The 14,651-nt window shown below is 43.8% G+C and overlaps 1 protein-coding gene across 1 annotated transcript in view; it reads left to right on the top strand.

Annotated features, from left to right (window-relative positions):
* Positions 1-5,582: 5,582 nt before the first annotated feature.
* The window catches only part of LOC115088412 (tubby-related protein 4-like), a 281,728-nt gene continuing 272,659 nt past the window's right edge, over positions 5,583-14,651 (top strand). Inside the window, exon 1 of the mRNA XM_029596655.1 lies at positions 5,583-6,573. Within this exon, the coding sequence (XP_029452515.1) occupies positions 6,322-6,573 (252 nt within the window). The 5' untranslated portion in view covers positions 5,583-6,321. The remainder of the gene's footprint in view (positions 6,574-14,651) is intronic.

Raw genomic sequence — 14,651 nt, 5'->3', positions numbered from 1 at the left:
AAACATAAATAACGTGATGAAGAGAAGCAGTTACAATTAACAAGGGCTAATGAACTGGGAATGTAAGAAATAGAAAGAGATAGAGGAGAATAATTATGTACAAAAGTTCAATATAAATATGGTGTCTCATATGTACAGTCTCTGAGTAGAGAGTTTGTTTATGGTGCATATTAGGTAGAGTTCGAGAAGGCTTGCCTGAAAAGCCATGTCTTGAGTCTTTTCCTAAAGGTTAGGAGACATGGTTCGTTTCTGAGTTCTGGAGGGATGGAGTTCCATAACTGTGGGCCTGCGGTGGAAAGGGCTCGGTCTCTTAAGGTGCTGTGATTAGTGGTTTTCGTGGGTGGAACAATGAGGCATCCTCTGTAGGCTTCCCTGGTCGGTCTTGTGGATTTGTGGAAGCGGGGAGGAATTTGTAGATCGATTGTGGTATGTTGGTGAATGATTTTGTATATCAAGGTGATGGATTTATAAATGACTCTGAATGAATTGGTAACCAGTGGAGGTCTTGTAGCACTGGGGAGATATGGTCTCTTTTCTTAGTGTTTGTCAGTAGAAGGGCTGCTGTGTTTTGGACCATTTGGAGCGGTTTTGTGTATGAGGAGGGGAGGCCAAGTAAAGTGGAGCAGCAGTAGTCCAATTTTGAGAAAATGAGGGCTTGGAGGATGGTTCTGAAGTCTTTGGCATGGAAGAGTGGTCTTATCCTTTTTAAAACTTGCAGTTTATAGAAACAGTCTTTGGTGGTTTTATTGATGTGGGCTTTGAAGTTTAGTTTATTGTCGATTAGCACACCTAGATCTCTTACATGAGTGGTTTGTAGGTTGTTTGGCAGAGAGGTTGTGAGATTGTTATCAGGAGTTATGAGTAATACTTCAGTTTTGTCGGAGTTTAGTACCAGATTGAGGCTGTTGAGGAGGTTTTTGATTTCTAGGTGACAGGATTCCCAGTATTCAAGGGTTTTTGAGTATGATTCTTTGATGGGGATCAGGATCTGGATGTCATCTGCATAGAGAAAGTGTATTAACTTGAGGTTGATGAGGAGTTGACATAGTGGTAGGAGGTAAATATTAAAGAGTGTAGGGGATAAAGAGGAACCTTGTGGGACTCCGATGGTCGAGTCGTGGCGTGATGATTCTTTATTCTGGATTTTTACCTTGTAGCCTCTGTTGGTTAGGAACGATTTGAACCAGGAGAGCGCTAAACCAGAGATTCCTATCGCAGCTAGCAGTTTGATGAGGATAGCGTGATTTACGGTATCGAAAGCTGCTGAGAGGTCCAAAAGGATCAATAGAAAGGATTGACCTTTGTCTGTACCTAAGATGAGTAGGTCTGTTAGGGAGGTAAGTAGGGATTCTGTGCCCCTATTTTTGCGGAATCCATGCTGTGAGGCGGATAGAATTTTGTTGTCTTCGATGAAGTCCGATAGTTGGGCGTTCACAAGCCTTTCCATAATCTTAGCTATGATAGGGAGATTAGCTATTGGACGGTAGTTGTTGGGGTCTTTTAGGTCCAGGTTGGGTTTTTTTAAAAGAGGTTTGAGTGAGGCTTGTTTGAGGTCTTCTGGGAAGGAACCTTGGGATAGCGAGCAGTTGATGATGTCTGCTAATGTTTTGGATATGGTGTCTTGTATTGAGAGGAGAAGTTTTGAGGGAATATGGTCCGCTGGGTGCGAAGATGGTTTCATTCTTTTAAGGATGGTTTGGATTTCGGAAGACGAAGTGGGTTCAAACATTTCAAGATGAATGTTTTTGATGTGAGGCATTAGGGCTGGAGTTAGAGGGATGATATTGGAGGGAAGTTGAGTAAGAAGATTTGTGATTTTGTTTTGAAAGAAGATGGCGAGTTCATCTGCTTTAGCTTGAGCTTGGTTACTAGGGCATTCTGGTGAGGGTACTTGGGTTAGGGAGGAAACATAGGAGAATAGAGCTTTTGCATCAAAGACTAAGTTGTGGATTTTGGAGGCAAAAAAGTCTCTTTATCACATTAGCCATCCCTTTTCCTAGCAGCTTACAGCGAGTGCCGCCTGTCCGAGCTGCCCCCTCCTTCACGTCCTCTCTTGCAGCTGTAGATGTGAGCTCGCTCTGACTGCTTTGTTCTTTGCTAATCATCTTGCACTAGGTTGGATTCTTATACACTGCATATCCCTATTAAATAAATATTGCAACATTTTCCTGTTTCTAACACTATGGCTTGCACTATATGTAATCTTATGTACAATGAATGTGAGCATTTATGTATTTTATATAATTTGTAACATTTGTCTCTGCGCCTCCGCTATGTACTATATATCTTGCAACATTTCCTCTGTAATCTGCCCTGTGCCCTATTGTTGGGAAAAGGCGGAATATCGGATGAATACAAATAAGTTAGTGATTTCCCTTGCAGCAGCCTTGTATTTCGAGCTGGCCTGTCAGCTGGTGCTCTGTCATGGTCTCGTTTGTCCATAGCTCAGCTGAAGTCTTCAGCTCCCTTAGGGTTAGATGACTAATTCCCCCAGCGGTATTGTTACTTGTCTACTGTCTAGTCTAGGTGAAACCGTCGAACCCTGGCACTTGTGCTAGCAGGTGATAAACATTCAATAACCCCGTGGTCCTGCTTGGAAAGTGCTGTGTCTACTGCCTGTGCTTCCCCTGAGAAATGGTTGCGAGAGGCTATGATGCATGTGGACTGATTTTTGGGCAGACAGATATGTGGCACTGAAGGTCATTATAGTTTATTTTGATTTATCTAACTACAAATAATTTGTTTGTGAATACAGAAACACTTTTTTTTTTTTTAATAAAGATCTCCAGGGGTCAAATTTAGTAGAATAGTGATTAGCAAAACAAGAAACGGGATACCTAAAATAGGGACATGCATATTTGTGTTTATTTTTTTTAAGCGCTGGTACAGTCAGACAGCCTGCTTAGTTTAAGTATCAGTATTTGAAAGAAAATGGAAAAACCAGGAGTTTTAAAATATAATATAGCCTGTAAGAAAAATTGTCCCAGAATAATACCGTAAGGACATGGTTGGCCATTACATTTGTCACATCCATCTAGAACTGCATTTACATTTTTATTCGTTTATAAGTATTTAATGTTCTACCTCTTCTTTAAAGGGTAGGTCCAAGGCAGATCACACAAAGTAACGAGGCATTGCATACATGAAGGCTATGGACAAACTCGGGGCATCTCTGAAGCAGTGGCAGGGGATTGTAGAGATGGGCCAGACGAGGCTGTGTGGCCTTTTTCTGCTGCCTCGGTTTTTCTGTCACTCCCCACAGCTCCTTCCTCTTTATCACAGAATCTTTTATCTGTCTCTTCTGTTTCCTCCAAAGCTCCCAGAAAATTCTTATTTCCTCTGGACAACATTATTTCCCTTCCTCTGGCTGCCATCTCCTTTCATCTTTTCTTTTTCTATTCTCCCCTCTCTGCAGCATCTCTCTCTCCCTTCCACATCATAAGATTTGCATTATCCAAAATAACCTCTTCCCCCTTCCTATCCCTTTTTCTCATGTCTCTCACCCTGCTGCATTAGGCCTATCTCAGCTATTTCATTGGCTCTTTTTATTTATTTTAACTCTTGCCTGACACTGTAGCAGTTGAAAATTGAGAGAGATATATTACATATTAGGCAAGCGTCTGGGTTCTCTAACGGTTGCCATACCTTTTTATTGGAGAATAATCTGAAGGAGATGACATGATTTTTCTAGACCACAGAGTTCCCGGTTTAAGGTGTTAAGTCTAAGGTGTTTTTTTTTTCCCCCCCCCAGGACCTGTACAACTTTGCTCTAGATTAAAGCTTCTCCCAGTCCTGCGAGAGATATGCCGTGTTGATGTGTGACTTTCTGTGTTAGTATCGTGTAAGCCATTAATCTTGGCTGTTTACAGTGATCCTTCTGTATGAGAGGTGACTCAAATGCTAACAAATGTGTGTTGTGGCAGAATTTGACGATTGAAAACACCGTGCAAGGTGTTGGGGGCTCTGATTTCAGCTAGTTACAGCAAATCTTCATTATAGCGGAGGCTTATTAATAAGCGGCCACGGTAATGAGGCTGTTCTTTTGCAGGCACATTTTGTATCGTTTATTTTGAGCTGATAACAAATCCATTAAAAAATTTAAAAAAAAATCTCTATTTATTTTTTGTATTAGGTCCGGGAAGATCTTTCCTGTGGTGGATGGCCCTTGCTCTTATCTCGACTGTGGGGTGTTACCAGGAAGACGGCTGAAGCATTGAGCACCTGGCTGATACCTGTGCGCCTATATGTGTGTCTGTGCATATACAGCTCATGTGTAGCTGTTTGTGTGTGTGTGTGTATATATATATATATATGGGTGTGTGTATATATAGATATATATACGCACACACACTTTGTTGCACGTTCCGGAGAGTCTCGTGACTGATGAGAATTAATTTGGGATGGAGATGGACCCGCATGGCTGCCCTGCTCTCCAGAGACCTCCAAGAGACGCCTGCTGATTGTCTGCCATGTGCACGGCTTTCCTGGTTGGGAAAGCTTTGCAAGACGAGGAAAAAGGAAGCCAGTAAAGGCTGAGCCTCACAGAACCATTTCAGAAGCTGGGAGATGAACTGCTGAGAGGGCGGGAGACCGTGCACAGCGGTGCAGCAAAGGGAAAAAAAAAAAAGAGCTTAATCTGTTGGGGTTTTTCTTTTTTTTGTTTTTTTTGCTTTCTATTCTCTTCTCCCCCACCCTTGCCTCTTCTTTGGGCACAGTAAAAATAGCAACGCAGCTTCCACGATACTAACACATGGGGAAAATGCTTTGGAATGGAAAGAGAGTCCGAGCGCTGAACTGACCAAGATTTATTTCTGCAACAGGAAACTCAAGTCCAGCGATATCTGCTCTCCCCCCTTCCCCCCCCACCCCCACCTCTCCTCTTCTTTAATGCAGTGTAAATACTGTTAAAAGAAGAACTGAGCCGGACCACCCTAAACTGAAGTGCTGGGCCCTATTCTTGCAGATGGGGGGAGATGGGGAGCCAGCTCTGTGTGAAGAGCTCCTTTAAATGGCTTTTGGCATAGAAGGAGAAAACACACAAAGGTGTCGAGAGCCTCAGGGGGCATCTGCCTAGCTTTGTGCCTCCCCCCCCCCCCCCTGCTCTCTGCTGCTTGTAGCTGACCTCGTTTTTCTCCTGCAGCTTCAACCCCACTTTACCCCCTCCTTGTATCTGCCTTTGGAGCCTGGGAGGTTTATGGTGGCGTGGACGATCCCGCCGCATTTATGTCCAGCTTTTTCCTTTGCAGCGGGGTTAAAAACAAACAGCACTGCCCCCACCTGACCCCCAAGACTTGTGTAGTAAAGAGTAGCCCAGAAACTCCAGTATAGAAGGGGTGGGACTTGTTAAGAGCGGAGGGGCCTGGTCATGTTCCTGTGCTTTTAAGTAACATAAATAAATGAATGAATGCGTTCTCTAAAGCTCCCCCGGTGTTATGACCCTGGCTCCTGGGGGAGGGGGATATAAAGGGAATTAAGCCCTCTTTATTGCCAGTGCGGCAGAGAGTGTGAGAGGCGAGGGATCGGGCGGGGCCGCGCCAGCTTCAGTCACCTGAGGACAGGGGTCTGGGTTTGATTGGTTTGTTTTTTTTTGGGGGGGGGGTGGGGATGGGTTTGTTTGTTTTTTTTTCTTCCCGTGCCTTCCCCCCACCCCATCTCTCTCCCTTTTTGTGTGCAATCATTTCGTGCTCGAGCAGGAATCTGCCAGCACCTGACCTAAGGGCAGAGCAAAGACGACAGCAGCAACAACAAAGAAAATGAGAAATAGACCACAAATTTAACTTTTGAAGAAAATCAAACTGTAAGTGTGTTCTCCAAGCCTTAAATTACTTGAAAAGTCGCACTGGGTGGTCCTCCCCAGCCCTCCTCCGTCCTATGTATTTTTTTTGGGGGGGGGGGGGGTCTGGATTCTCGGGTTCTGGAAAGGATACCGCGTCCCACGGAAGGCCCGATTATGCCTGTTTCTGGATTCCCGCGTTGGACGGCGATTTTCCTAAAGAAAGAACGCGCCCTCGCGTGAAAGGACCCGAATATAAATGGAACCTGAACGTTTCAGCGCTGGACTTGCTCCCTCCCCCCGCTCTTTTTTAAGGTAAACTTTTTATCTTTTTACGTAGAAGGATTTCTGTCGCTATGCATTTGCCGGATATGTACAAACGCTGACCTCTGCTCCCTCCTCGGGATGTTTCATCAGTTATTTATTGCAACTTCCCAGCGCCGGGCGGTATATATTTATTTCGTGTTCCTGTGAGGAAACGGAGCGAAGAAGGCAGCAAAAAAAAAAACAAAAACAACCCCCGAAACCCCGAGAGCGAAACGCAAAGCATGCATGCGGCGGTGGAGCACGGGCCTGTGCTCTGCAGCGATTCAAACATCCTGTGCCTGTCCTGGAAAGGCAGAGTCCCCAAAAGCGAGAAGGAGAAGCCGGTGTGCAGGAGGCGCTATTACGAGGAAGGCTGGCTGGCGACTGGGAACGGGCGAGGAGTCGTGGGGGTGACCTTCACCTCCAGCCACTGCAGGAGGGACCGGAGCACGCCTCAGAGAACCAATTTCAATCTGCGGGGGCACAACAGCGAGGTGAGTGCACGTGTGGCCACGCTGCTGCTGCTGCTGCTGCTGCTGCTGCTGAGAGAGGGATTGCCGGCTAGCGGGCCAGTAAATGTTGTTGCCAGAGATTTATTTAGCTGGTAAGGCTTTGCAGTGCCGCTCAAAATGTTAATGCTGTTAATCCATTTTTTTTTTTTTAATTTTGTTCTTTGGTGGCAAAGAGAAAAAAAACCTGTTAACATATGAAGGCTATGTAAAAGTGTATTTTAAAAAGTGTACAGTCAAGAATGCTTTTTTTTTTTTCCCTCATGGAGAGTTTGTGAAAGTGGATACAACTAATCTTTTTGTGTTCCCAAGAAAATTTGCTTGAAAAACAAACTTGCAATCTGCCGTCACCCGATTTCTTAATTCCCTGTTGTGACACTTACCAGGATTATAAACTCTTCTTATTCCTGAGGGGGGGTGGAACCAGTTGGGGCCCTAAGCTAAGTCCATGGTGGTGGGTGTTTGAGAAACCGCTTTCATGCACTGGGGGGTATAGTTGCCTGCGACTGTCTTGTCTTTTTTTTTTTTTTTTTTCTGGTAGAAATCTGAGTGATTTTCCCTTTTTAAGAATAGAGCATCTGATCCGCGTTATCGCAAGCTTCTGTTGGTGCTGCTTGAGCATGTGATTGTGGGGCACTCGTTGGCCCCTTCAGAAAAAGGGCCGACGAAGCAGCTCCCGGAAAACCTTCATAGTTTACGGAGGGCAAAGATGAAAGGGGGAATGCTCTTCATGGTCTTTGCTTGCTGTTGTGAGCTGTTACTGGACCGGCTTTACAGGGGCCTCCTTGGCAGAGTGCTCTCTCTCTCTCTCTCTCTCACCCTCTTGTGCTCAGAAGCTGCCTCAGTGGCAGCAAACTGAAGAGACTCCATGAAGAAGGTGGAAAAGGGGGGGCTGGCCCGGTGAAGCAGCGGCTGGGCTGGCCTGTGCCGTGTGGATAAACCTGGCCATGAGTCCTGGCTTCAGGGTCTCAGTTCAGCCGGGGGAAGCAGCTGTCCACAGCCGGTCAGTTGTTGCACGGTGGCTGGAACTATGGTGAATGTGACTCCCAGCTAAATACTGTCACTGCTATGACAGGGCTGAGTTTTGGGCGGTGGGAGGGGAGCTGCCAGAAAGCTCCATAGCCGAACAGAGGCTGAGGAGGAAGAAAGCGCTGGATAAATTAGATTTATTATTTTGGGTCTCAGGATCTCCACAGTGAATATCATGAGGCAGATTTGCACCACAATATGGAGGCAGGGCATGTGTAAATCTATCTCTTGCCGTATTCGTTGTGGAGATCCTGAAAACCTGACTGACTAGGACTGGGTTGACAATCACTGTGGTGTATTGTATTGGGAGTTTGAAAAAAAAATCATGCTTATCTGAAAATGTATGCAGAAAGATATATGTTTAGCATGCGTAAAACACTGTATATGTGCGTAAAACATGATTTATGGGCAAACTGCATCCAAATCCTGAGTGCAGGGACTCTGGGTTCAGCCCCAGAAACTTTACTTCACCTCTGACCGAGAGTTTGATTTCCACCATTAGGAAAACATGAGTAAAGCCTATGCAACTTCCAGCATTAAGAAGTAATAGCTAATACCTCGATTAACGTGGGATTTGCATGTATTTCTTTGTGCACTAAACTCCTTGTTAAACCGGGAGTAAAGCTTGTGTGTGCAGCCGAGTGCAACTTATTACATCTTCTTGCCCCCACCATCAACTGCCAAAAGAAAAAAACAAAACCTTTCTCAAGAATCTGAAAATGTCAGAAGGAATTTTCTTGTACAGCATGGAAACATTCACTGCTTTGTGCCCTTAAAAAAAAAAAAAAAAAAAGTTGCTGGTGTAAAATCAAACACTTTTTTTTTTAAAGGCTGTTTTCTCTTTGACACATTTCTTTCGTGTGAAAAATGTGAATATAAAAACATATGGTGTGGTGGGCGAGCACCTCTTGAAAGTATAACAAGGCAGCTGGGCCGTCGAAAAGTTTGAAAGCGCCTTGTATTAGAAAAATTGTTACAAAATATAAAAAATATTGTCATTGAGAAGGAAAATTGGGGAATAACAAAAGTAAACAAAACAGAATTTGGAAAGGTGCTATGTGAATCTTTTAGCTGCCCTACAGTGCTAATGATTTTTGGTAGATGTCAAGTTTGCTTACTTGGGTTTTTGTGTGTGTGCATTTTGTTTTCCCGCTTGCCATATTTTTGTAATTGTAGGATGTGAAGGTGTTTAACTTCCTGTCTTTTTGCAGAAGCATACAAGCAAAGAGGATCTCTGTTTTCTCCCTAGCATTCTGGGGTTGAGGGGAGTCCCGTGTCGGTTCTGAGCCCAGCATACTTGTGTGCTTCTCTTGAGCACGAGATGGGTTTTCTTCTAGTTCGGTCTGTTGGTAGACCCCAGAATACCATTTTGGGAGGTTAAAAAAAAAAAAGTACAAGAATGAGAAATACTGCAGAATTATTTATCAGTTATGCTTTCTAATTATCTAGTATAGAGGTTTATCTTGAAAATCCTTTTACTGATGATATTTAACATGGACTTACGGTATTCAGTATGATCTTGGGCGGTACAGCTCTGGAACCTAAGCCAGAATGTTTCCCCAAACCCTGCATCCTTTTCAGAAGTTACGTATTCAGCTGTGTGACTGAGGTGCAATCTTCAGCTTCTCTTTAAAGTTAAGAATGAATAGGGAGATACGGTGAAAGATGCTAGCAGGATGATCTCAAGGATATTCCCTAATCGAGTCATGAAGAATGATAGCATGAAGTTTAGCTCTCCGATCATAAGAAGGACCTTCAAATTATATCTCTTTCTCACGCCATGGCATTTTTAGTTGTGGCACATTGCTGTTTCGTCAGGCGTAAGGTTACGAGACTTCCGGCGAGGAAATCTGGGACGGCGGTTTTTCCTGTGGTAGCAGGAGGTGAGTGATCAGTTTCCCCGTGGCCAGGCAGATACAAATTACAGCCACACAAGTGGATGGCACGATCCAGTGACACTGAGATGGAATGTGCTCTCTCTCAGAACTCAATAAAGACTAAGAAATCTTTCTTAGCACGTGCAGGTGTTCCTACACTGCCTGGAAAGTCACCTCAGTCTGTCTTTCTTTTTATTTGCTTCAGCATTCAGTTGGAATTTTTGCTCACTTTCTCTGCTGTGACTGTGATTTTTTTTTTGTTTTTTTTTTAATTTTACCCTTTTTTTTTTCCTTAGTAGTTCCATTCCTTTTTCTTTTGTGTTTTCCCGTCGATAGCAGGGCTGAATTAGCCGTGCTGTCTGGGATGACCTCCGGCGGCCCTTGAGGGTGTGGAGCTTTCTCCCAGAGATCACACTTTTATTTCTGTTTTCCTCCACGTGTTTGTAAAATCCCTTAGAGCAGGTAAGAGGCCGTTCAGATTGGGCTCAAAATGCCAGGGCCTCCGTGACTTATGCTTAAGGATATCCTGGCCCTGCACACACGATCCATCAGAATGCAGGCCATATGGTAGCATGTCCCCATGGGCCGTCTGCTTTTTGAAATACGAAGTTAAAAGTACAAGTTGTCCTTTCCCTTTTCCTTCTGAAAAGGAGAGGTCACATTCTACAAGACCAGTACCCAAAATGCCGGAGCCTCGCCCTGAATCATTACTGTCTGTAAAATATCGTGCCGGCTATTCATCGGCACAGAGAAGCGCAGCGGCCTCAGCGTTGATGCAGTCAATGATGGGTGGAACTTGTGCTGCTAAAACTCAACCCTGCGCCATGATCTCGCACAGGACACGGCTTTTACGCTTGTAGAGATTCTGATTCATCTTCAGTTAAAGCTCATCCTCGTACTTCCTCCTCTTTCAGAATGCCATATGTTTGCTTAGAAATTATGGTCAGATTTTTTTTTTTTTTTTTAATTTTACCCTTTTTTTTTTCCTTAGTAGTTCCATTCCTTTTTCTTTTGTGTTTTCCCGTCGATAGCAGGGCTGAATTAGCCGTGCTGTCTGGGATGACCTCCGGCGGCCCTTGAGGGTGTGGAGCTTTCTCCCAGAGATCACACTTTTATTTCTGTTTTCCTCCACGTGTTTGTAAAATCCCTTAGAGCAGGTAAGAGGCCGTTCAGATTGGGCTCAAAATGCCAGGGCCTCCGTGACTTATGCTTAAGGATATCCTGGCCCTGCACACACGATCCATCAGAATGCAGGCCATATGGTAGCATGTCCCCATGGGCCGTCTGCTTTTTGAAATACGAAGTTAAAAGTACAAGTTGTCCTTTCCCTTTTCCTTCTGAAAAGGAGAGGTCACATTCTACAAGACCAGTACCCAAAATGCCGGAGCCTCGCCCTGAATCATTACTGTCTGTAAAATATCGTGCCGGCTATTCATCGGCACAGAGAAGCGCAGCGGCCTCAGCGTTGATGCAGTCAATGATGGGTGGAACTTGTGCTGCTAAAACTCAACCCTGCGCCATGATCTCGCACAGGACACGGCTTTTACGCTTGTAGAGATTCTGATTCATCTTCAGTTAAAGCTCATCCTCGTACTTCCTCCTCTTTCAGAATGCCATATGTTTGCTTAGAAATTATGGTCAGATTTTTTTTTTTTTTTTTAATTTTACGTTAGTCACACAATCAACTTCTATGCAGGATTCCTTTTCTTAACCCATATTTGAAAAGTTTTCTGCAGCACTTCAATCACAATCTTCCATTATTTCTTATAAAAAAAAAAAATGTTAGCCTCTTCTGGACATAAAATCATCTGCCTCTGTTTATTCAAAAGGAAAATCTACACTAAAAGACTCACCAATCATTTTACTTTTACAATTCAGACTCTTCATTCTATTGAAGACTCTGCTGAATTGCCCTTTAACCTTCTTCAGAGCCTCCCAAAAGTACTACACAACCTGAAGACATGACACTGGGGCTGAATGGACCCTTCTTTGAGCTCATAAGAACCTTTGCTCTACTGAGCATGAATGGGAGTTCCCATGTCATAAGCCCCATAGTCCTTTTTTTTTCTTCCTCTGAGCGCCTGCATTGATGTGCAACCTTTTCTGCTTCTAAGTTTTTGATGATATAGTGGTTTTTTTCTCTTTCTCTGAGTTGCCACACTGCCTTGGCAGCCACTGAACATTTCAGTGCTACCAAATGAAAGGTTAAAAACTAATGTCTGCCTCGAAGAAGACCACACTCATTAGCTTCAAAGACAAAATGTATCACAGAAAGGTGTCCTTTACCGATGATCACACCGTTTATTAATGTCTGGGGTCAGACTACAGTGCAGTTAATTGCTATGATTGCAGCTAGATGTCTCCAAGCACCAGGGTCTGGAAAATGGAACAACTCTACAGGTCAGTAAAAAGCTGGCGTCATTCCTCATCTGAGTGGAGCTCCTTGAGTTCTGTACTGAATTGGGCAGGAGCTCCTCAAGCAAAATGCCCCCTCATGTGGTGCAGATATTGGAATTTCCTGCTCCTTTGGAGTTAAGCAAAGTGTAGAAGCACAGGGGTCTGTAAGCCCTTTGTATGCCCTGTGGGGCTTATTGTATAAGGAAAAAAAAAGAAGCACCAGCTCCATGGTGGTGCAGTGTTCACCGCTGAAGCTCAGGTCAGACTCTGTCCCATCGATGCACTTGGCACCAACAGAGCTTTGAGCTTCAGTGCTTTCTGCACACTGGCCCTCTGCACACAAGTCCTTAGTGCTTTCGATGCCAGTCGCTACATTGGGCCTCGATTCAGCCGACTCAGCTGTTTGTCACATTGACTTATTCCATATTGGATCCTTCCATGCTCTGGGCCATGGCACAACTGGAGTATCAATTACCAGAGCTGTTGATGGTGCTCTGCATTTGAGAAGGTATCAGCCAGCAGGAGGACCCACAGGGGATTCACTTTGCTTACCTCCCACCGTTTTGAGAGCGGTATCTTTGTCTATCGAGGACTTCACCTGGAGATGCTGGTCTACATAATTCCAGTCCACCTTGTCCAGGAGGACCCCTCTCTCCTTGGAGTCCAGTGGGAGCTTCTCAGGACTAAGAATCTGTATTGGTTTTGGATGAAGTCTGGCCCCAACTCCTGGTCAAAGGACACAGCAGCCCATAGACCAAATAGTGGAATTGGTGAAGACTTTGTTTCGCTGGCAGCTAGGTACAAGGCCTTTTTTCATCTTCTCCTTTCCAGTTTCAGGTTTGTTTCACACTGAGAGAGCTCCCATCATAGGCACTAGGAGCAGGATCTCTTCTTAGACCATCTCTTGCTGCAGCGTCTAGCCAGTCTGAGAGGAACTTGAGACACCACACTCTGGAGCAGCCTTTCTCAACCTATTTACCATAGAGGAACCCCCAAAATAATTTTTGGGTCTCAGGGAACCCTGCATAAAAATTTATATCTACAGATCAAAGTACATTAGCATAATCAGTAAGTTGTAGTTGATATAATACAATAAGAAGTGTCGGTAATCTTTTGAATAGAGTATTTCTCTGTGGATTTATTTTGGCCAACTAATTAGCCTACTTTTTTTTTTTTTTGTTGCCCCTCCATAAATTTTGCATAGTACTATATTTATTTATTTTTTTTATTTAGCATTTTTTTTATATACCGAGGTATAGAAGAAATTGCCTTCACTCTGGTTTACATTTACAACAACCTGTTACATTTAAAGCATTTAACAGAAAAACAGAAACTGGTATAGAACAATAAATCGGGCCTTGAGCGTGTCTGTTGTGCGTGTATGATGTGTTCAGAATTTTTCAGCAATCCGCTACATTATACCTTTCTTCTTAAACGCCGCAAACAGTAGGTGTTTACAAGTAAAGGTAGGAACCACACAGGGCACTTTTTAAAACTTCGCCTGAGCTATTAACTCATGGATCAATTGAACATAAGAACATAAGAAATTGCCATGCTGGGTCAGAGCAAGGGTCCATTAAGCCCAGCATCCTGTTTCCAACAGAGGCCAAACCAGGCCACAAGAACCTGGCAAGTACCCAAACGCTAGCTTTGGGGCTGGAGTTAAATTTGCTGTTAAAGTGTGCTTTGGGCACCCAGTGATTTTTCTGCATCGGGGGTAATAGCTAATAGCCTCTTCTACATGGAATTTACATGCGCTGTAGCTGTCAGCTACATGGTTTCTTGGAAGCGCTTTGGACGCACTAATCTTCATTTTACATCAGATGCTAGTCTAGTGCGACCAACTACTCGTAAACCTGTGTACTAGCCTGAGCGCACTCTATTGCTGTTTTGGCCAAACAGCTCCATTTGTCTCATGTGACCACAAAACCTTATCCCGCATTTTAGCTGGGTTACTGATGCTTTCTGGCAAACTCCAGACATGTTTTGATGAGGTTTTTCTTCAGTAATGGCTTCTTTCTAGCCACCATGCAAGCCAGGTATATGCAGAGCTCTTGATATGGTTGACTGTTGCATCTCCACTCCAGTCTCATCACCACTGAACTGTGTAGCTTCTTGTTGGCCTCTCTGTGGCGTCCCTCATAAATCGTCTCTTTGCTCTGATGCTGTTTTGAGGGATAGCCTTGTCTGGGGCAGAGTCTGGGTAGTATGGTGCAGCTTCCATTTGCTGACTGGAATATCCAAGCACTTTGATGTTTTTTTTAGCCTTTCCTGTCTTATGTATGTCTATAACTTTATCTTTAATTTCCTTAGAATGCTCTTGGGTCTTCATTTTCACAGCTCTCCTTCAGATTCACAGTCTGACCAATGGTACTGGAATTAGGGGGTCTTTTATCCAGAAAAACTGACCCTTTTTAATGATTCACACACAGAGGCCAATTGTAAGCCATTTGTCAGGGCAATATATTTAATCTGTGTAAACTTGCAGCTTAAACATCGGGGAAGGGGCTGGATACCTATGCATTTTTCAGTTTTTAATTTTATTTTACAAAAAATGTAGAGAAATAATGAATTGTGACTTTGAAAATGTACTTTGAGCATACTGGTTTGCAATGAACATACTGTCTGCAACAATCGGTTAAGTGTCATTTGTAATCCGCACAAATCTGACATTTAGGGGGCCTAATACTTTTGCAAACCACTGTATGCATAAAAAGTATTTTTGAAACTAAAAATTAAACAAAATTTACTACTTTAATG

The sequence above is a fragment of the Rhinatrema bivittatum genome, chromosome 3, assembly GCF_901001135.1.
Source record: "Rhinatrema bivittatum chromosome 3, aRhiBiv1.1, whole genome shotgun sequence".
Taxonomy (NCBI): Eukaryota; Metazoa; Chordata; class Amphibia; order Gymnophiona; family Rhinatrematidae; genus Rhinatrema; species Rhinatrema bivittatum.
The sequence above is the reverse complement of the archived record's forward strand: the minus strand, read 5'-3'. Positions and strand labels throughout refer to the sequence as shown.